The 23254-nt window shown below is 45.4% G+C and overlaps 1 protein-coding gene across 4 annotated transcripts in view; it reads left to right on the top strand.

Annotated features, from left to right (window-relative positions):
• The first annotated feature begins 506 nt into the window (after nt 1-506).
• Nucleotides 507-23254, top strand: part of cachd1 (cache domain containing 1) — a 64231-nt gene continuing 41483 nt past the window's right edge. Inside the window, exons 1-3 of one of the 4 annotated variants that reach the window (XM_048976914.1) lie at nt 507-762; nt 10759-10805; nt 11189-11270. In XM_048976914.1, coding sequence (XP_048832871.1) covers nt 10804-10805; nt 11189-11270 — 84 coding nt within the window. In that variant the 5' untranslated portion in view covers nt 507-762; nt 10759-10803. Of the gene's footprint in view, nt 778-10758; nt 10806-11188; nt 11271-17355; nt 17871-23254 lie in introns of those variants that run through there. The other 3 variants (XM_048976915.1, XM_048976913.1, XM_048976912.1) reach the window with 3 other exon arrangements.

The raw sequence follows: 23254 nt of genomic DNA, 5'->3' as shown, positions 1-23254 counted from the left end.
TTAAAATCTTACCGCTGCAAATCCTGTGGAAGTTAAGTCACCCAAACTCAAAGACCCATTGACAGCAGACGGGCAACAATTCTTTTTCACGGTTTTATTTCTTTGATCAAAGGGAGAATCTATTTCCTCCATGATTTACACAGCTCTTCTTGCGGTTTAATTTGGTTAGTGACGAAATACATTTCATCGGGAAATCTGAGTGAAATCTGTTACACCCCTGACCTGTTCACTTCATTTGATTGGTTCCTTACTCCTTATGCATCATTTCAGCGCCCAATAATCAGTCCTCGAGTGCTAGGCAAGCAGTATTTACTTAATTAATAATTGAAGTATATGCAACCTAAACTACTCAAATTAAACTATTAAAGTCCTAAAATGAACCCCCCGCACGATTTATCTCATTCTCAGGTACAGAACACCACGTATTTCACTTCCATCCACTGAATCAGGAAATCCCAACAAACATACTAGAACTGAAGAACTGTTCCACTGACATCTCTAGCATAGTGTCACGCCCTGTTCCCTGTGTTCTCCATGTTCCCCATGCTCCCCATGGTGTGCCGCTAACGAACCACACCTGTTCCCCATTTAACCCTGCCTCTAGTTTCAGCCCTCGTGTGGATGATCCCAGGTGCCTTTGAGGTTAAGGAATAGATCCCCTAACCAAGTATCCAAGCTATAATCAAACAACCAGTCTTCCCTGTGGATATTCTATATTTCAGTGCGAGTCACCGCCTGGAGGTCCCGAACTGCAGCGGGAACGTAAGTGCTATCAAGGTGCGGACCTTCTCGGTTAACTACGGCCACTCTCTTAGCGTTATGGCTCAGTAATGACATACTCAACACATTTGCAGAACCACATTATTCTCAAAGTGTTTCTTCATCCTCGGGGGGCAGGGCGCAGTGTCCAGGGCAGCCCGATTCGTTGTCTTAATCAGGGGTGTCCCGGGAACAGCAGGGAAGCCTCCCCGGCCGGTGGCTGCCGCAAAATTTTGGGAATGAGCCCGTTCCCACCCGCCGTCCCAGCAGCTGGTAGGACATCACGTCTGAGGGCCGGGCTTCGTTACAAAGCAAAAGGTGCGCCTAGAAATCATTACCTTCTAGGTTCATGGCGTGGCCAGCAGAACTTGAACTACTAAGCTACTAAAACTTATTGATTTTTTTTTTTTTACTTTTCTCTCACAGCTCTTGCGTTCTGCATCTACACTGCGTTTGGTGGCCACAGGTTGTGGGTTCATACATGGCTCATGCACGATGGGCTGGAATTGCGTTCTGTGATGCGATAAACCGATGTGTGTCATCAAGCAATGTTCCTTATCGACAGATTCTTATTTAACTTGTACAGTATATGCGGAAAAATCGATATATCGTTTATAGCCCTACTATGGACAAACTCGATGCGTTTGATATTGCATAAACGTTCGCTATTGCGGTATTGGGTTAAGGAAAATTAACTCTGGCTGCAGGGCCTTACTAAAAACGCGTGGTTATTTGATGGGATTCACAGCACGGATTGGCATCTTCATCTGCTTCCATTTTCTTGGCAGCTGGAAAAGCACTGAGACTCCGTTTATACAGCCTGGGCGTAATAAACGACCGATTGTGATTTAAAACCCGTTATTGACGGCTGTAAGAAGCAACGGAGGGTGTTACATTTCTAATATGTGATTGGTGGTTTGATGTGCGTGTTAAACTATTGTATTGATGGCTGTAAAACTATTTTGAGATGAGCAGCATGTGAGTTTTTCCGTACACTGGGATACATAACCTGAAATCAGGACTGTCGCGGGATATCTGGTAACCCTATTATATCAAGTGAGCATGCCCTGTTACTTGACGTGTATTTTATATATATCCGGTGGTTTTTGCAATTTTTTGTTTCACCATGGTGGTATTCAGAAAAGAGAGGCTGTAGAAAAACTGCGAAGAAAACAATCTCAGTAAAATACATGACGGATGCGGTGACGCTTGCAATAAAACCGGTACAGGAAAATGTCTCTGCACAATTTTGTCACAAGGGGGCAGTATCGTATCATTCAATTCCTGCTCAGAATTCGTTACACCGTTTGTAAGTGTTGCATGCGCGGTCAGGATGTCATTTTTAGCTGACATGAATCGTGCCAGTGTGCTCCACTTACTAAGTATGGCTACGCACGTAAATAAATTATACTAAGACAAGTGTTTTGAGTTAAACCGGAGAAAGTAGCACTTGTTAGTCCTGTAGTTATCGATTAGTATATCAATAAATATTAAAACTGAAATATTTAACGCACACGGAGAATTTTATATATATAATATTTTTATTTTTTTCAATGCAAGCCAAACATTCCAAGTTGCCCGCAGTTGCTGATAAGAACCATTAGATTTTTTTGTGTTTTATCAGTTTCTGGAGTTTATTTCCAGGGAGGAAAAGACTATTTTGAAGATGCGCCTATTCGTTTATTATCCCACATCTGGAATGTTCTATATATCAGACAGTAAATCATTTTGCTCTCGGGCTGTATGGGAATCTTTGTGTCAAATGCGATGTCTAAGATGAGAATTGTACTCTTGGAAGTAACTATTCAAGGTGGACTTAAATTTTAAAACAAACCTTGATGCATATAAACGAACTTTGCAGTCAATTGTGACAAATTATGAAAGATTTATAGTTATTGTAAACACCTGTTTCTGAATGTAAAGTAAAAAAAGGAGCCTTCGTTGTTTAATCAGTTTTGTGGGTCACAGACTTAATGCCTGAAATGTAGATGCATGGTTTTTAACTTTCCCACGGGTGTGCGGCCCCTCCACCGTGACCCGAGGTCCGTTTGATCTACTGCGCGGGTTCTGGTGCCGCCACGACTACATGCGTTTCCTCCCAGAACTGGATCGCTGGGAGTGGAAACGCTTCACCATTGTCCTCGGTTACACGAAGTTAGACTTCGCAAAACGATATTGATCCATCTCTCATACGCTTACCGTGGTCAATGGTGGAGAAACATAGACCCTGTACTTATTTAGATCTATATTGGCATTATTTTGTTCACGGAAAATTTCTTCTGCGAAGCCAAATTTTTTATTTTTTTTTTGTACCGCTGTTGAGAGTTCTGGTGTTCCAGTTGTGGATGGCGACAGTTCAGGAGAAAAACAAACATTAGAGATGCCTGGCTGTGATGTTTCACACAATGGAGTACCTGCTTTGGGTGTAAGAAGAGACTGGCTTCACAGATGAGGATGTCTAACCCCCCTCCCCACCCCCGCTCAAAATGCAGGAAGTGCTTGGACTACCTACCAGCAGTTCTGAAGCCTGAAAAATCTGATATTCCTGGACTTGCAAGCCGTTTGCCCTGCGGTGGTTCTGCACACCCCCACATGTTTTCATGAACCTATCATTTCGCAGAGCTGGTGAGGGTGGCTCTGTACTTCTCGAGAGGCTTCAGAGGACTGGGCGACTGATAGTGGACAGTGATGTTCTTGTAAGGTCAGACATTTGTGTATTTATTTGTCCACATTCTGCTCAAGTCCTGAGGGGGAAAGAACATAAATCCCAAAAATATTCATAAATCTTAAATTGTATACCAGTGGTCTCGGATCTTAGGCACGTAGCCCGGCAGTAAAGTCACGAGTCACAAAGCCCCCCTTGAAGTTTGCTTCTAGATAGTGGCCCCTCGGCCTTCCCCAATCGGTAGAATCTTCAGAAGGTGACCCCACCTCAGCCTGTAAAATCGATATCTGCAGAATACACCGAGATTTTGGCTACATTCGTGTCTCAGACTAATGAATTGCAGTATTGATTAGACTTCGAAATTAACTCTGAACTGATAGTCATGGTCTGAATTTTACTCTGTGCTTAAAATATTTGTACTTGGCCGTCTTGTGAATCCTAGTGTGTGGTTTCTCACGCGTGAGTCTGACTGAAGCAGCCTGAAAGAAACCCGTAAGTCTGGCAGAAAGCTGAGTGTCCTCTTTGTCCAGTTTAACTGCATCTGTGCATATTTATGTCGTATGTGTAGTAGATGCCTGCTTATCATGCCTTTTTCCTTTCTGAGTGGTTACAGCACTGTATGTGTTAATCTGATTGGCTGAGAGCGTAATATCACATGGTAGATGTAGTGTACCAAGAGAATACAGAGGTGTGGGGAATTTTTTTAGGTTTAAAGGGAGAGATTAGAATTACCTGGCTGGACTCTGTGCTTCTTTGTGTTTTGCTTTGATACTTTGATCCATTTACATTTACAGCATTTGGCAGACGCCCTTAGCCAGAGCGACTTACATAAGTGCTTTAAGACTCTGCAATGAATTTTTCCGATACTAGCTCAATAAAGTTTTACACACACTAATGATCCTTTCGGTATTCATGGTTTGTTAACCCTTGGGAGTAGAGCATCTGTCCAGTCAAAGATGGCTGCCTCTGTATTGTGGGAGCGCGGTTTTGAGCGCAGCCTTTCTGGAGAGACTGGAGTGGGTGTCTGTTATGGGACAGTGATGTCCGAGCACCACGCCCAGGCTTACTGTCTCACCAGCGGAGAATCACACCGGAATAACTCAAAGGACGTGTAGATTTTTGAAAGGGTGGGGAACCTAAAACCAGGAGACAGGTGGCTGTGGACCAGTGTGCCTGTTTATAAACATCACAGCCAGTGTTTGTGTAGTAATTTTTAAAGCGTGATGCCAAAAATGCTGGATGTAAAGAAGGTAAAGGTACGAATCGCCTATGTAAGGTGAGCAGAATCTCGGCCGCTGTCATTCAGCCTCAGGTTCCTCACGCTTAAAATTGGGAAAATGCATGGCAGAGATCCTGAGGGACCTTCGAGCTTGGCAGGTTCTCTTCAGGTTCCTGTGTGCCCCTGCTGCCAGTAGCTGCTCAGACAATGGTCAGGAAGCGGGTTCCGTGACAGGTGACTGAAAGAGGCCGGATCTCGCAGGAGCTCACGTCCCCTTGAGGCCTGAGGAAAGGATGCAATAGAGACAAGGGAGGATTTCGGGCTGTGAGATCGGCAGTCATCTGGGGGGGAGCGGACAAGATGGTTCCCTGTGAGCGTTGGGTGTTGAGTATGGAAAGTGGCACTCAACAGCCCCCCCCAGAGGGCACTGCACTGCAAAGCCTGATTGGGGGGGGGGTCCTTTTGGCAGCTTTGGCCAGATGGTTCTTTAACTGACACTGACTGATTGTATTGAGGCTGTAGAAGCAATAAGAGAGACTAAGCAATGGAACACGTTTGCGTTCCTCGTTCCACTTCCACGGCCAGTGCGATGCAAACCCTAAAAAAGTGCTGAAACTTTAATTAGAATATCATTTAAGTGACGGAGAACATCTTAGATCTTTTTTAAAAATTTTAATTGATATCTAAATATGCTTGGAATACATTTTCATTAAAGCAAAATATATATTCATCACAAAAATACCACTGGCTAAAAATGTATAAAATTCACTGTTTGTGCACCAGTCTGCATTCAGATACACAGCTCTGGGGAAAAATGAGACCACTCTATATATTTTTTTAAAATCTGCATTTTTAATTTGATTTAGTTTGATCCTGGTTCTACTGGCTGAAGGCTGCAGTGAGAGACAGGCTGCTTCAAGGCTCAGTTTCCAAAACGGCCGTACCCAAGAACAAGGTGAAGCAGGAGACACTGGCAGAAGCAAATTTCTAATGCCAGAGATGACAGTTAGCTTATCCGGCAGGAAATCATAAATCAGAGGATGACATCAGGTGACCTTCAGAAGGAATGGGAAACATTAAGTGCAGGTGTGAGGTGCACTGATAGGACAGTGTGTATCAGGCTCCTAGAAGCAGGACTGAAGCCCATAAAGGAAGGAAGAAGCCCTTCAGTAATGAGAAACAGGCTGGAGTTTGCAAAAAAAAAAAAATTGCATATTTTATACAGACACATACCAATAAATTGTAGTAAGTGAAACCAAAAATGTTGTTTTGGTCTTATAATTTTTTCCAGGGCTGCATATAAATTGACATCAAAATTGTTACCTTGTTTGGTTTCACATTTGGCCTCAATTACTAAATGATGGAGAAAAAAAAAATTGACATGCATAACTGCATTTTTGTTGTTTTCCCTGAGATTAAATAACTGTAAACACTAACATCTTGTTAACATTATAAATCTGCTGCACTCGGCTTGAGCTACACTGTATGGCAAATGTTTCAGCTGATAAAAAATGATCTTTTTCTGAAGTTTGGCTGAAGGCAGGTCCTACAATTAGAACATAAGCTTCACAAATCAAGGTGTCTATGCAGGTAAAAAATGTACTTCATCCTAATGTAACAGCCTGTGTTTTTTTTTTTAACATGAAAAGGATATTAATCAGTCATCCAGCCCTCCCTGCGATCTACTTCCTGCTCTAAAACTCTCTCCCTGTCTCTCCAAATCCAATTCCCTAATTTTATTGGCTGCTTGTAAGTCTGTTATGAATTATTAAAACATGGCATCCCATTCGACTGACCTACCAATACTGTTCAGCCTTTTCTGGAATTCACCAACATGCTGTCCGTAACACTTATAGCTCACTTACCTTCAGCAGCTGCCTGTTTATAGTAAGTTAATCCCTTGTATTACATTGAAAACGGCATCCCCTATCTGTTGTTAAAATGTCCAGGGTTAAAACGGGAATCTCTAAAGAGCCGCGACGTTCGGTCAGAAGCGGAGAAGATCCATCTGCTCGATTGTGCCTGAATCTCGAACGAGGGCATTGATGTAAACACTCCGGTGATCAGGTGACAAGGTGATGAAGAGGAGTCCCTCATGTCCTTGCAGATAAATATTTACCCACAGCCTAAGAACTGTGCTGACTTAACTGTGTGTCAGACGGCGTGCTTCTTCAGGAGAAACCAGATCCAATAGACACTTGTCCTGAATTCAGATGTAGAAACTGAAGGTGGTGGGTGTCTTTAATTGTAGGAAATTGGGGGTCAGGATCCTAAATAACGCTTTGGGGAAATAGATTGGGTAGTTTTTAAAAAGAGTTTCTGAGATTTATTGATCTATTTTTTTTTTTTTTGAAAACAATGAAAAGAAAGAGTGTATCAGTTTAGCCTGTGTTGCTGTGGCATTTGGACCTGTTTGAAGATGTTCTGCATGGCCTCTTCAGTACATCTGCCTTGTTCGTGTTTATCTCAAGTCGAGTGGAACCGCAGCGCTCCACGTTCTTGACAAACATCAGATCCTCGTGCGCAGACTTAAATAACACGATGGGAAAATTGGCAGAAACTCATCAAAGGAGAGGAGTCTAGACAGATGCAGGTGCTCACGCACATGCATGTTTGTTTAAAGGCATGGCAGCATAACCATCCTCCGAAGTCAAAGGGTGGTGAAAATTCAGAGCTGAATCTGTTATACGTTTCGTCGCAGAGACGGGGCAGACTGAAGATGAGCTGTAAGTTTAGCGATGCGAGGTAACAGCCGGTTACGTTGGCCTTCCTCTTCACGTATGCGGAGGCCACGCCCCCTCCCCTGCCCTGCATGCCAAGAAGACCCTGTGATTGCTTACATGTTCATACCTTCCTGCCGCAGAGCGAAGAGATCGCAACCTGAAAATGCCATATGGACAGGCAGTTACCTTCGCATCTTATGCACCAGTCATCATGCTTCCTTTTCTAGCCAGACATGCTCAGTTTTACCAAACCCCACCCCTGATCTGGAACCTTCCTTACAACCCATCTCCATTCAAACCTGGTGCAGTGGATTCCGACACTGAAATGACAGAGGAGGGCTACTTAGCGAATGGCTCAAAAAGGCACGAATTCAACCCTCTGAACTCGGCATGCCTCTGCGTCCCGTATCCCATGATTCAGCTCTGAGACTAATCCATCTTCTGCCCTGGAATGTCGGTCTAATGCTTCCCATATGAGGGAAAAGGGCTCCGTCTCGCACCCCATGTCTGTTTCCACTCAACTCGCAGATGCCCCCGTCGGACTGAGGCCCCCAGTCTGTGGGCTGGGGGGTCCATACGGCTGGATCACGCTGTGGGGAAGGCCGGTCTTTTGAAAGCCTGCGCTGGGTCAGTTATCCTGAACAGATCCCAGCCGTGTCCCATGTCGTGAGTCCGCTACGCTGTGGATTAGCGGATCCTGCCCCTACGTCATTTCTCTCTCTCCTCGTTCTGTCGCCTTGGCAGCAGATAAGCCCCTAACCCTCTCGTTACAGGGACGAGAACATATATCATACTGTCTCCGACTGGCCATCGATGAAATCCCGTCAGCACGACACCATGTATAAACTCTCCAGTACTGATGCCTTCCTTTGTGCAGTTTGGACTGTTGTTCTTCTCCAGTGGTTTTCAACCATTTGCACCATGACCTAATTTTTTTTATTTTTTTACCACGGCAGCTCAGTCACGACCCTGTATGAAGTATAGGTCTAAATTAATGCTGTGATCAAGCGTGCAGTGCAGTCTGCAATTTACGCAAATTCCTATCGCACAAATCTGATTGGACGTGCCAGTGAATTTTAAATTAAGTGTGTGGTTAGGCTTCTTGGATTGGCTGAGTGTTTACTATTTGTATGCTAATTTGCCAACCCAAGACCCCTTTATGTAGCTTAATTCTAGGATCAGGACTGGGAAATCTGATCGTGGATCAGTGCTTACATTTCCAACTCTGCCTCGTGGACCCGTTCAGAACAAGCCGCAACCCAAATTTAGGTTGCAACCCATTGGTTGAGAATCGCGGTTCTACTCGACTGGTTTCCATTTTAAATGGATTAAAAATAATTCATGCCTTAATTATTCATTATACCCAAGTGGGCAAACGGGAGGTGTTACTGGTGTGGGTCAACTTATTTATTTTTTCTCCATGAAAATGGGAGGAAAGCAAACGAGTTTAATCCCTAAAACATCCGTGTGAGAAGCGTCTGAAGTCATTATTCCACATTGCGGACATTTTCTGCTATACAGATCATATCTAACAGCATCATTAGTGAGACCCGAACATTTAAACCTAAAAGGTTCAAACCAGCCCAGACATGCCCACTTTCAACCATCTGCGGGCAGGAATCTCTCTGTGAAGAATGACATTGTGACAGAACACAAAGACAAAAAATAGAATAAATAAATGAATGGATACGTTCCATTGTAGGCTCACTAGAAGATATGTGGATATTCGTTTACCGAACAATTTGCAGATGGGCTAACGAGTACAGACAAGTCTTAGAGAGACTGCATCCAAGCAGGTCTGCACAATAAACCGATTTTTGTACCCGTCATTTAAGGGAATTAAAACGTCGTACTTCAGTGAAAATAGCTAAAGATTATCCTTTTATTTTTTCCCGTTAATATAAGGTAAATAACAGCCTACACCCTGTACATACTTCACCCCACTGTATGTCTGTCTGAAGTGTTTGAACATTACTGTGTATGCAGTACCAGTTAGAGCCATTTTCCAACGTTGAACAAACAGTCACATACTGTACGCACGCTCATTTTACTCCAGCTGGACGTTACACTGCTGTACATATGCATTCAGCCTAAAGCAGCTGTTGTTTCTAACAAGTTGATCAGTCATATTATTATTGTCTTTTAAATGTTATTGCAATGTCTTTTATTTGACTGTGTTCTTCTGCCTTTGTAAAACACTTTGAGTTGCCTTGTGTCTGACGTGCTACATAAACGGCCTTGTCTTGTCTTGAGTGATATTACCCCAGCTGTGGGTGTCCAGCTGAGTTCCAGATACATTATAGCAGCTTTACACCAGGGACACCTACTGACCAATTGACAGTTGCTCGAAGGGACACAGAAATCTTCCTGCACAACTCAGGTTCACACAAACCACACTGGTGTTTAGCAAGTTAGCACAGCTTTACTTTGAAAGCGAAAACGCTACTTCTGTGCCATTCTTACACGTTTGATGATAAATGAAAATGAAAACAATTCAGTAACTGCCCCCGATCTCCCCTGATGGCGCCGACTTCATCCAAAAGCCCAGATTCTGGAGCGTTAACACTGCGGTTTGTCCTCCTGACGTCCGCGGTCAGCTGAGCATCACTTCAGCCTCATCTTGGCCTTTGGTATTTGAATAAAGAGTTTGGGCAGATTCCCTGGGTCCAGTACAAGCTGGGGTGGATGAGCAGACAGCAGCACAGTCCATGAGTACAGTGCAGTGTTAGGAGTCAAGGAAAATGTGAAAGTTGTTTACCAGGGTAGTAATTGTTTGTTTGGTCAGAAAAAAAACACTACTTAGTTTGCATATCTTCTAATATTAACAGTAACCCAATAAAAGCTAAGAAGAATATGTTCTGTTCACCTAAAAGTTACAGAGACCTTGCTAGATGGCTAGATGAAGACCGCTTCAGTTCCCAAACCTCACCTCAGGGGCATGATGCCAGTCATTCCAAGTGTGTTACATTTCACCACCAGCTCACATAATTGCTTAATTTAATTAATCAAATAACTTAATGAGGTATTTTTTACGGGCCTGAGCTGTTCTACTGGTCAAGTTAAATATGTGGGTATATTGGACGTTTGCTGCACATACTGGGTGACTTTAAGAGCGGTTCTGAAGCTCACACACTTTGACAGACAATATTGTGGTTTTACACCAACGTGAAGATCATGGAAAATCGTTTTGCACAATTCTGCATATTCGGGCTAATCTCCGAATGACACTTAGCATCTGCGTCATAAGAGAGCTGCAACCATCACTTTGTTTTCCTTGTTAATTCCCTACAAACATAAAATCCTGTTGGATGAAAACAGGGCCTCAATATCAAAGTGTGACTAAAAATGGCCGACCTCGCGAATAATCTCAAACACGGTTTTATTCCCAACAGTGGCCTATTAACTGTGGCAGTGTGAAGTGTTTCGGCGTAATTGAAATGTAAGTATAAATTATTCTTGGGGGGGGGGGGGAGAAGAATTGCATAAGCTATTCTTATGCATGAAGGAAACCATCAATGGATTTTTAATAACTTGGAAACAGCTGATTCGCTGTGTGAACAGAAATGTCACCAGGTGCCCTGTGCTGGAAGAGAAAAACGAATTTACAGTGGCGGTTTGACTGAAGTTAAACTGGTAACATCCTTTTCAGCATTTTAAACTGTGAAATTTTGGCCAAAATACATTCACTTTACCTTTTAATCACTATAGTTGAGTTAGCTCAGATATTTTTAATATTGTTCAGAGGAGAAGCTGCCTACAGGCTTTTCGGAACTGTGAGCAACTTTAAAATCACTTTTAGAAAGAGAGTCTGCATCTTCTCAGGATTCTGCTGAGGACTCCGTCCTGCTGCAGGTTCTTCGTCCTCGTCCTGCTGCAGGTTCTTCGTCCTCGTCCTGCAGGTCAGGTGAGTTTGCCCAGCGTCTCCATCCGCCGTCAATATGAATTTTTATGGTTTGATGTGCAGATGCTCAATATTAAACTAAACAGGCACTGTGAGGATTTTCAGACACTTTTAAACCAGGGACCCCCCACCAGAGTGATCACACAAGACAGAACAAAGGACCTGGGGGTGACTTTAGTATGTTCCCCTTGCTTCCCCCTTGGGCCTCTTGCTCTTCAAAGGGAGGCGGGGGGGAATATTTTTCCAATGCACGAGCCGGTTGTAAATTGTGACATTTTGTCAATTTGAAAAAAACCCCCAACAGACCCCCTACAACTGTTCTGTGGACACTGTGTTAAAAACCGAGTCGATGAGATCAGTTATCAGCTGTTCATGTTTATCTTGTTGCCTTTTATTCGTCAAAGAAGTCGCAGCTACGTTTTCGATAAGCTTCTAAAGCTGAGCACATTTGTTTGGTTGACTAAACTGCGAAACGTGTCCTGTTCTGATGCGGCTGTGCGCTGTTGACATTTCCAGACGACCACAGGAATAATTCATCAAAGCCATTTTGCTGTTTATGAAGAATTAGCTCCGTCGCCATGCTAAATCGTACCAATGTTTCTATAAAGTACATCCATCCACTTAGTGCTTATGGGAAATTTTGATTCTCACTGACTAGGCATTCGCTCCGTCGGTCTTCTGTTGTCATTTACATTGCGCACGCTGACTGCTTTTAGCAATCTCCCTTGTCATTCGTTCAGTTATATAAATAACATGTCAGGTGATCTTGTATGAAGACATATGATAGGAAGAACAAAACGGTCATGTGACATGGGTGTGGCCAGCTTGAGGGCTCCTGCCATCCAGAAGGGCCTGCGGTCAGGGCTGGCCCAGCCGTTTTCGGGGCCCCTGGTGGCCGGTGGACCATAAGCGGCTGTTTAGTTCTCTCTAGCTTTGGGTCGGCGCTGCCTGCAATCATCGTGAGCGTGCTGGGAGGGAAAGCCAGCGGACCCCGAGCTGCAGATACGTCGTCGGCCCAGCTGGAAGCTGAGCTCGTCGTGACCTTTACTGTGCGCCAGGCCGCCCTAGAGGTGTGAACGTGGCTGCGGATAAAGAAAGGGATGAAACCCAATGCCGACCCAGAACTGCGGCCAAACGGACAGCTGGACGTCCGTCTGAGGATGGCGTCCATGGAGCGTTCCCTGTCGGCCTGTGATTTTGGAGAGTTTTGCCAGGCGTGACGGTCGGTAAGGCAGGAATCATGGTGCCTCTCTCCGCCGCGAACCGCTTGAGTAAGATTGATCAACCAGTGCCGGTAAACCCATGCGGTGGCACACGTCTAGAGCAGCATCTTCTGGGGGGGTGCTGACTTGGCAAGCTGCAGATGAGGACCCCCCCAGCTCAGCAGGGAACATGTGAAGTGAAGCAGCGACCAGTATCTGGCAAACGCAATTAAATCTGTACGGAATAACTGATCTCCCCCCCCCCCCCCGTAAATTTTATCGTGGGGGGAGAAACACCTGGTCACTAGGATCGACTAAACACTGATCCTTCAGGCAGGTGAGGGTTATCTGGAAGTTTCTCAAGAAAATTCCGAAGGGAAATAGATGCTTACAGATGGGGGGGGGGGGGGGGGGGGGGGCTCCTTTTGAGGACAAAATTAGTCCCGTTTGGAGGGTGGAATGAGGAACGAGTCCATCCTGAGGCTGCTCTCTGTTTCTGGGTTCGGGGGCCACTAGTGTGAGGCTCCGCTCTATTGTATCTTGCCTTATCAGCGCTGTTCAGAATGAAATGACGATTATAACCACAGCATTGGCCCAGCTCCTCTGTCTCAGATCTGGGCCAATATATTCCCGGTGCCGGGTTCTGTCCAAACGCTCGACGTCCCATGACCCATTTATCTTCCAGAACCAGGTTGCATTTGTAGACTCACGGTTTAATTAAAATTATGCAAATGAAATAATCCTATAATTCAGACCCATCCGCCGCTGGGCCCGGAATCGGCTCGTTTGTGTGTAATTACATATTTTCTCCAGCGTGTGAAATGGCAGGAAAGCTGCCTTAATGTGGCCTGTGTGAGGGCGCGACAGTGCAGCAGGGACAGGAATAATGATGACGACGCGTAAATATATCACCGCATCGCCTGGACGTGACGTGTGACGTCGCAAATTCAAGTTTCCAGTTCAAGCTTTAGTCAAGACGTGCACAGGCACGCATTGCAGGGCTCTGCAGTGAAATGTCTTTTCTACCTGCTTCCTGGATACTACCTGAAAGGAAATACATACTACGAAAAATAAAATAATAAGACAAATAATTAAGATGAAACTAACAATAATAAACTGTAAAATTAATAAAATAAAAAAACTGTAAAATAAGACAATAAAAAAAGCAATGATCAGTAAAATAGAGGTGTATGTGGGATGGTATAAAGGGTCCTTTTATTTCCTTCCTTTTCTGTTCCGTGATCAAATGCTTTTAAAACAACTTTGATATTTAATAAAGGCAAAGGTTCCATAAAGAGGGAAAAACCAGGACGATTCCTGAAAAACTCCAGCATACCTCGTAATTGGACTGGTCTGGATTAGGGGCCTAATATGTTGTGCTTTCACAGGAACCCTGATCTGAAGTGGCACCCCTGGATAAAATGGTATATTCCTGCTTCCTGTTAAACACAAGGAGTTACAAAGAAATTCTGATTTTTTTTTTGTGTATCAGCCCTGGATTGAATCTCTATACTTTTGCTGCCAGCTGTGTCCATTCCGGGGGGGCGGGGCAGGGTCCCGGGGGTGGGTGGGTGTGGAGGCGTCTGGGGGGGGGGGGGGTTTATTATGGGGCAGAAGAACAGAGGGACAGATGAGAAAAATGCTGTTTGATATGGCACAGCCTCTGAAGATCCCTCCCGCTAATTAGTGTGTGTGTGTGTGTGTGTGTGTGTGTGTGTGTGTGTGTGTGTCTGTGTGTGTGTGTGTGTGTGTGTGTGTGTCTGTGTGTGTGTGTCTGTGTCTGTGTGTGTGTGTCTGTGTCTGTGTCTGTGTGTCTGTGTCTGTGTCTCTGTGTCTGTGTGTGTGTGTGTGTGTGTGTGTGTGTGTGTGTGTGTGTGTGTGTGTGTGTGTGTGGGGTCCAGACCATTTTAATGAGGCCTGTGAAGTGACAGTGAGCCACAGGCTTCAGTCCAAACACACTGAGCTCTGAAGCTCAGGGATGCTGTGCGGCTTCTTCATACAGCGTCGACCTGGCAACGAGATGATTTCCCCATCATTTCCGTTCACACCGGCCCCCGATAGCAGGATGAGGATGCAGCGGAGGGGGGGGGATTTTCGGAAGTGTTCTGCTGCCCCATAGCTACCCAGGCCACTTACACCCACTACCCGTCACTGGTCAGTTATTAATCCAGTTAGTCAGCTTTCATCGCACTGCCAGGGACGTGAGTCGCGTCTGGGGAGTCTGGGGAGTCGGCATTGCGTCTCAGTTCTGCCATTCTCATCCTCCTGCTCCCCCCCCAAATCATATCGCTACCCCTCTTCTCAGCCGGGGAGGAGCAGTGAGTGAGGCAAATCCCTGATGTGGAGGCGGAGCCAAGCTGCAGGCATCAGTGTGGGGGCTCGGTGGGGGCTAATCCCTTCATTACAGCAGCACGGGCCTGATGCGGTTCGCTAGCAGTCAGCCTCTCTCAGTCCGTCTCTCTGAAACAGACACGGTCCTGGACGATCGGCCATTCTGAGTATCCTGATAACCGGGGTGGGCGGTCCGGCGGCTCTCGGCTCCTTGTGGCTCCACCTTGGCTGCGTCTCTTCACCGGCTGGCGTGCTTGAGGGTTCTGTCGGTCGGGACCCCCCCCTTCTGAACACTGCGACATGTGGGCTTCAGAAGCAGCTGCGTCAGATCAGGCACAGAGGCCCGATGGGGTGTTGGGGGGGGGGGGGGGGGGGTCACGCACCGTTCAGCTGGAGCCCACAGTCGAACAGCGGCTCTTTCAACTGCCCTTCTCTAAGACTGTGTCAGCGATTGCCCCCACTGCATGCTGGTGCTGCCCTGTCTTCTGTGGGTTTGCCCCTGACACACCTCGTGCTTCCTACGCAGCGACAGGTACACCCTCCGGTCAGCAGGGGGCCTGCGTCTGCGCATCTCCGCAGCTGAGACTGCCTGGGATCTGCCGTGGAGGTGAAGCTGGGCTCAGAGGCGCAACCCCAATGCTCATGTGCAACAGGGCCAGTATCAGGGTGTAGAAGAAAAAGCCCAGCGGCCGACGCCCAGCGCTTCGCATTTTGATGACGATTTAATCCCGTAAGTTTCCTGTCCTCCTCTCATCCGGGGGGGGGGGATTATTTATAGTTACCCCGGTGTAAAAGCAGAGTACATGAGTCACGTAGCTGAGAATCCCGTGAAGTACGGCTGGGGACTGCGTGACTGCCCTGGGGGGTAAGGTCACCCCCCCCCACCCACAAGGTGCTGGATGGACACTGAGCCTCACCATGGTTTGGATGATGCATGCTGTCCCTCCTGCCTGGACTCTGCCCCACGAGTCAGGTGCCCTTCTGAGTGCCCCCCCTCCCACAGTGCATGCGATGTCCCCCATCCGTGCAGGACGTCCCTCCAGTCACTGCGCTTTTTTCTAAGAAATGGAACAGATCTGACTGATGTATCACACAAACACTGCATGGTAAAAAAATACTAAAGTCACTCCTTTTTGTGGGCCCTGGGCTACAGCCCCCACCCCCCCCGCCCTCCATGTCCTTAAAGCATTTAATTTAAATTAAATATATTTTACTGCGACAAATGTTTTTCCCAACATACTAGGGTTACAGCCAGGGATGGATTATGGGTTGTGTGGCCCCTGGGCAAAACGTTCGCGAGGCCCCCCCCCCCTCACCAGCACCACCACCACAACCACCACAATTCAAGGGCCCTTGGCAGCCAAACGCCCTCCCTATAGTGTCAGGGGCCCTTGTAGGCAGAGGATCAAAGACTGTAGGCCCTCTAAAATAGACAAACGAAAATACATTGTTGATAGGCGTTGCAAATTGTTTTGGGCTAGGGGCCCCACGGGCCCCCTGCACCCCAAGGGCCCCTGGGCAGCGGCCCCGCTGGCCCGGTCCGTAATCCGTCCCTGGTTACACCAGATATCTCTTGCAAATCTTTGATGCATGAGAAATATTTATGAGAAATGCCAGTTTAAATGTCATATTAAACCAGTTTGACAAAGAAGGAGTGCCTGATATCTACACAACTGAGATTATAATACCCTCACTGCTGTGTTTGAGTGATTTAAGTGGCCGGTATCTTCTGAGGATGGGACTGGCCTGGTCTAGGACAGAGTGACCTTGTTGGCATCCAAGCAAAAGTCACCAGAATACAGTTTTGGCAAACACATAACCTGTTGTTTGTTACTGAGTGCTAGGCGTGTCAAAGGCAGTGCTAATGAGCATCATTATGCATCTCTAAATAGACCCACATACAGTACATGCACAGGGCTGCTGTTTTCCATCTGTAGCCTAAACGAGCAAATTCTGGTTTATTTTCTGTAACACGGCATTGTGGGGATGGGATGTCATTAAGGACGCCTCTAAAACGCTGAGGGGATCAACTTCTTCCGACATTCCACTTGGCTACCTTGAAGTTATAGAACCGGTTAGACAGATTACAGTAATTTCTAAAATAACTAAGGCTATTGACCGAAGTAAACTTTCTCCAGAGAATACAGTGCATAGATGCAGGCCAATTAAGTTATCATGTTTTGCAGAAACAAGTTACGACTCTCAGAAAAAGCCCAGATTTCTTTGCTAGAATTAGACCTATCGATATTGATATCTATATTGATTGTGCAGGGGAAAAAACCATTACCACTCATTATAAGGCCGGTAGATAACCTTGCGTAGTATAACTGAGTACGAAACGTACATCTATAGTGCACTTACAGGACGTAATACAAAACAAAATCTAAATATTCTTCGTTATTGTTTTATCGCAATAAATATGAGAATCGAGACCATTATTTTGACTTTCTACGTGGGGTCAGTGGGTGGGAAGGAGCGCGGTGAGTTATTTTGTTGCTGTTAAATCCCAATCCGAGTCCGGCGCGGTGTTTCGCTGCCGCGCCCCCTTTGTCGCGCCGCGGCTCTGCCTGCGCACCGAGCCGCCGCTGCCGGGGGGAGGACCCTCCTCCGTGCTTTCGCTCTCTTACACCGCTTTAAATCATCGCTATCTTTTTTCCCCCCTACAATAAATGGACAAGAGGAGGACGCGTTAATGCCCGATCTCCAGCGCAAGGGAAGGGGCGCTTTGGATACCTGCTGGATTTTAGTTACAAAGTTTACAAATAGTTCGCAAGTTCCTCCCCCCCCCATCCCCGCTTTCTTTCTTTTTTTATCCAGGGCTGCCGAATTGCCAGATTAGCCTTTAAGTGGCCGAGCCGTCATGGCGAGCTCGGCGTCGGAGGGCTGCCCGATTGCGGGCTGCAGTCAGCGGCTGAGCGGCGCCCTTCGCAGCCTGGTCGCCTTTTGCGCACTGAGTTGCTGCGGCTTTTGCTGCGCCGGTGCCGCGTTTTCCATCCCGGAAGAAGCGCAAGTTTTAGCGGCGCAAATGAAGAGGCTTTCGGCTCAGGAGCTGGGGGTCTTCACCATGCAGGTGAGGGACATGCATCGAAGTGTGAGGTTGCTTTTCTTCAGCGACGGGGGGGGAGTCACTTTTCTTGATGTGTGTATATATATATTTTTTTTTTTTGCAGTGGCTTATTTTATTTTAACTTTTTCTGGTCGATATCAAGATACCTGTCCGTACCTGTTAACCTGGCTATTATAATACAGTGGGGAAACGTGCAGCAAAGGTACAAAAAGTGAACGGGAAAGTCCGTATGTACGCTTCTCATTTTATTGATGTTTCTCACGAATAGCTATAATACTGTTCGAACCACAGGAGATCTGATATTGTGTGACGGATGGGTTTTTACTCTATTTTTTTGTACTGGTGGTAATGTGTAGTCGGCCTTTTTTCAAAATAGGCGGCTCTTGATACTGATGATGCGATCGATGGTGTTTCATTTTTCTGGGATTCGATCCTTTAATCCCTGTTCTGTTTGTGGGATGTGGGTGGTGTGTTAAACCTACCCTGTGGATTTGTCCCCTTTTGATTTGTCTTTTTTTAAATATATATTTATGAGTTTGATTTTTTAAAATATATTATTTTACATTTTGACTTAAAGTGGCAAAATTTTTCACCCGCTGAATCAATCACCTCCAATGCACGGTGTGGCTTAGAATAGGCCTATAATTTAAAAATAAAATAAAAATTTGTATACTTCAGCGTGGTCGCATTTCACCGCAATGTTATCCCATTCATTGCTCTACACAGTGCGCTTATTGTGTGTGCGTGTGTGTGAGAGTGACTATGCGCGCGTTTTAATCCAGTACTAAACGTGATTAACTGAACAGTACCTTTATTGTATAAGTGAGCGATTGTTTAGAAAATAAAGGAATTGTTCATTTTGAACTGTAAACAGCCGTAGAAGAACAAAGCAGATAGTGTAAGAGACATAAATTAGAGCAGGTATCCGAAAAGCAGTTTGCAGTGTAAAACCTTCCGAGCCTGGGAAATATCTGGGTGTGTAAAACCTCTGCAGAAAAAAAGCAGAAAGGACGATTAGAATATGAACAATATAATTTAATCTCAATCATTTGAATTGTTCGTTTTTATAATATTTAAGAAATATATATTTTTGCAGGACCAATAAGCAAGACATCGTCACACGCTGCCTGTCAGTACAAGGCCTGCTTCTCCAAGTTTTGGTTAGACTGCTATTATTTGAATGTTTTTCCTTTTTGGAAAGCAGGGCTGCTTTTAAAGTGCCAGTGGACCATCAGCGGCTTGGTTTCTATAAAATGACTGAATCGGTAACAGATCGAACCTTGGTCGATTCCGATGGTTGTTCGGGAGGCTCTTCCTCTCCCTTTCTGTCCCTCGTTTTGAGGTTCTCCTCGCAAACGGCACTTTTTGTTATTTAGCCGCGACGCATTGAAGCCGTCTTCGCACATCACGGATATTGTGTATGCGGGGGGCAGAGGGGGTGTGTGTGTGTGCAAATGGTGTTTCATCTGGAGTCTTTATACTGCACCAGGGCTCTCAGAGGCCTATACCCTCCTCCGTAACCTCTCTTTGTCACACCCCGATGTTAATTCCTCCTTTCCTCGGAGGCAGGGAATGTCTCCTTCAGTGACTTATTTTTGGTTTAATTTATTTTTTCTGTGAACCAGTCTGATCCATTTATTTATTTTTTTTTGGGAAAGCAAAATATTAAGAATTGTTAATTGTCAAAGCGGACATTTTTCCAAGCGAGTGCGGAAGTGTAGTCTTTTCTGGGCAGGCTTTAGGTGCATCTGAAGGATTCCCTTGTTATGGTTTTAATACTGGGATCTGTGGTGTGATGCTGTTATTGCAAGTAGCTTTTTAGTGGAGCTGGCTCGTGGTGGTTCAGTAAACTGGGCAAACTGGGAGGTGTGTGTGGTTTTTTTTTTTTTTTTTTTATTTAATCCTGGATAATGCAATGGATGCGGCAGCCACATCAGGCAGAGTTCCGGGTGCATAAAATATATTTTCAGATGGCTGCATGGCAAGCAAGGTGTTTTTACAGGGTAAAGTGTGTTTGTTTTTGCTGCTCAATTCATGGTGCCAGGAGGTAATATTTACAGTGCTGGTTACTCATTCGACTTGATAATTAAGCAGAAAATAAAATTCTCTATGACGACGCTTAAAGCAGTTACTGAATTTCCTTCAGCTGATCTGGTATCTTGAGGTAACCAGTGTCAAGAGGAGCATGGGCCGATCCTCTCTCTAATCTGTACTTTACGGTAATTCGGTTATTTTAAGCGAAAGTGGGGTCTGGTTCGTCATTAGAACTGAGCTGAGGTCTCGTATTTCAGCGGTGATGGTGTCTGCTGTGGGATCTCTGCAGTTTTGGGCAGATCTAACTGGTGAAGAGGACCAGCCATCTTCTCATCTTCACCATGTGACTGGTTGGTTTTTTCCCCCAATCACAACAGTCTTCAGAGACTAAATCGTTTTTTTTTTTTTTTCCCAGAAGTATTTTGTTGTTATTAATCTTGGAAGAGCTTGACCTAAATTTTTGTAATCGCTTCCAGGGTCAGGAAGTGAACCACTGAAATGCCGTGGTCATGGATTTGTTGCTAGGCTCGTGGCTGATGTTGCTGGTATTGTAATATTTACTCATGATTGCAACTCAGATTATATTATAGGAGTCATTTATATTTTCTAGTCTGGAACATTGCAAACTGATAGTGAAGGTTCTAGAATGGTTTATGGGATTGTCTTTACACAGTTGATTTACTTGTTTATGCATATTGTTCAGTTCATTGGCCATGAGAATCATCTGTTGCTTTGTTTGGGTTGGTCTTTGATCTTGTGTTGGACCACTGCTTAATGGGGCTACCCGTTGCCATGGCATTTGCTAAAATGGAGCCAAATGATTGGCCCACTTCTGAAGCTGCGGAGGGATGTCTGCTCCGCCGTGGATGTCCATGGACGTCCTCTGCTCCTGCTTGAAGGCCTTCCCTTCTGCTTTCTGTTGTCGCTTGGCATTTCTCCTGCTGAATCTCTGCTCCTCTCAAGCAGGCCGTCAGCCGCCTTATGACCTTTTCTGCCTGGGATTGTTCCAAGATGTGATGACAGATGAAGTTGGGAGATCCTAGTGTTTTGATCTGACTTGCTAGGTGCAGATGGCCTTTTGCCCTTCAGCTGGACAGCTGACAATTTCTGAAGTTTGCTGCAGAGACTATGATTCTGTTGGTAGAGTGTCGTCTTGCCAAAAAGAGAGGTTTCACTTTAACGTTGAAATGATACGTTTCAGTACATGTGAAGTATATCTGTTTGTGTGTGTTCAGAATTGAGTTTGAATTATATTGCCTTTTTAACTGATTTAGATATAACATTCCCTGATTGAATTGCCAACTAATTATAAAAACAAATTATAGCTTTTTGAAACTTTTCAGATTTCAACCAGTAGGACTATTTATTGCATGATCGTTCTGTGGGAATTTGCTTTATGGCATGAAATGCGTCTGTCACAGCATGATTTACTGTGGTTTAATTGTATAAAAAAATAATTGGAACAGACAAAAACACAGCCGTGAAAAATTTAATTCTCTTGCATGGCCAGGGTGAGAGAGGCATGTTTTCATAAGATGGTAAGGTGGGGTTTGGCAGACCTCCAGATCGTGAGGGTATGGAACGCGTCCAGGGCCTACCTATTGGTTAAGGATGTGGAAGAGGAATAATGCAGTGAATAATGCAGTGAATACCGTTGTTCCAGATGTGCATGAACTCTGAGATACTTCACTGTTGTCCTGCAGCTGTTTGACCTAAATCATTGGTGGTCTGTGATGTGCTGCTGTCCTCATCTCCGTCTTCGTTCCATGCTCTTCCACACTGTCACACCTTCTTCAGCTTCCTTGGCTTTTTCTCTGCCAAATTTGAATTTTTAATTTTATTTCCAGTTTGGCGAATCGCCGTGCAAACAATTCTCCGGCGTGCTGTTCCGGAGATAGCGATCTACGGATTATCCTTACCCGTTTATCTCCTGAAAACGCCCCACTTTGTAGTGATTTCGGCTGCCTCACAAAGCAAGCGGTTTAATTTTTCTCTCTCTCTCTCCCCTGTGATCACTGGTAAACTTTGGAATATGAGAAACGATCTAGATTTTTCAAACTGAAATTTCCTCTTGCTGTGATCTGCCCAAACCTCTTTAAGACGAGCCTGCTTACAATTCGTGGTTCTTCTGCTTGCATATGGTTTGTGTGAAATCGGAGAACAGAACATTCTGGATGCTGACTGTATGGGCGGGGTTTGTAGACATGCCTATCTGTAGCTTCCTTAATTAAACCGCCTGTGTAATTAACACACTCGGATGGCTCATTCATTTCCGCGTGTTTGGGGTTGCCGATGAAGGTAGGCTTTGAGGAAAGCAGGCCTTGTCTGGTCTCAGGGCTCCCCTGTAGGGCCCTCAGCTAGGCTCAAAAAGGGCTGATGTGAACCCTTGGGGGGTTGGTTGGTTCATAAGGCGAGCCTCTGTTTTTAAAGCAACTTTGGGGGGGGGGGACACTGGCTTTCGTGCTTGATTATCTGCATTTTTTTAACCCACAAAATCCCCAATGAACCCCAATCCTGCCACCCCACTGACTCAGAGCTGGGCTCCCTGAGGTCTCTCTCTCTCCTTCTGCCTCTTTCACACTGTATATATTAGTTTTTATAAATAAAGTGTACATTTTAAACTCTGCAGTGTAAGCATATGTAGCTAACAAATGTAAGTATGACTTATTTTTAATGATCAGGTCTTCGCTTTGGTGCGAGTGTGTGTGTGTGTGTGAGAGAGAGACGTGTGTGTGTGTGATGTCATTGGGGGCACGTGACCTTTAGGGTGAAACGCTATGGTAGGGGGGTGCTGTTTTTTTATTGTCATGAATGAATGACTGGATGAAAGACCAACCCCACTGTCGCAATTCCTGTCTCTCGGAGTTTGGGGTCGGGGGTTTTACGTTTAAGTGTGACACGCTGTTGTTGGAGCTTCTCATGCAATCCAAGATGCCTTAAGAGAATCCAGAACCTTCATCCACCTTCCCTCTCTTCCTAGCGTAGCGCTTCTGTAAAAGGATGCGAGACTTGTGCTGGTGTTCATCCAGGAATTAATTTCTCCACATTACTTGTCTGCATTGTAGCGTTTGAGAGGGGGGGGCGCAGGGTACCGCTGTATGCTTCTCAGAAGCAGTGCGGGAATGTCTTTGCCTCGCATGCTCGTATCGGCCCCATGCGAGGCCGCCACGCTACACCCCCCCCCCCCCAGCTGGCTTCTGTATTTGGAGATTTCTGGAGAGTCTCTTTTAAAAATTTTAAAAATGTATCTTGAAGGTGAATATTTAGTCTGAAACTGGATCGAGTTGCGTCAACTGGATCAGCGTCTCTGGAAGGAATTCTGTTAACTCTTGGGTGAAACATGGATTCATACA

Source organism: Brienomyrus brachyistius, chromosome 15 (assembly GCF_023856365.1).
Source record: "Brienomyrus brachyistius isolate T26 chromosome 15, BBRACH_0.4, whole genome shotgun sequence".
Classification (NCBI taxonomy): domain Eukaryota; kingdom Metazoa; phylum Chordata; class Actinopteri; order Osteoglossiformes; family Mormyridae; genus Brienomyrus; species Brienomyrus brachyistius.
The sequence above is the reverse complement of the archived record's forward strand: the minus strand, read 5'-3'. Positions and strand labels throughout refer to the sequence as shown.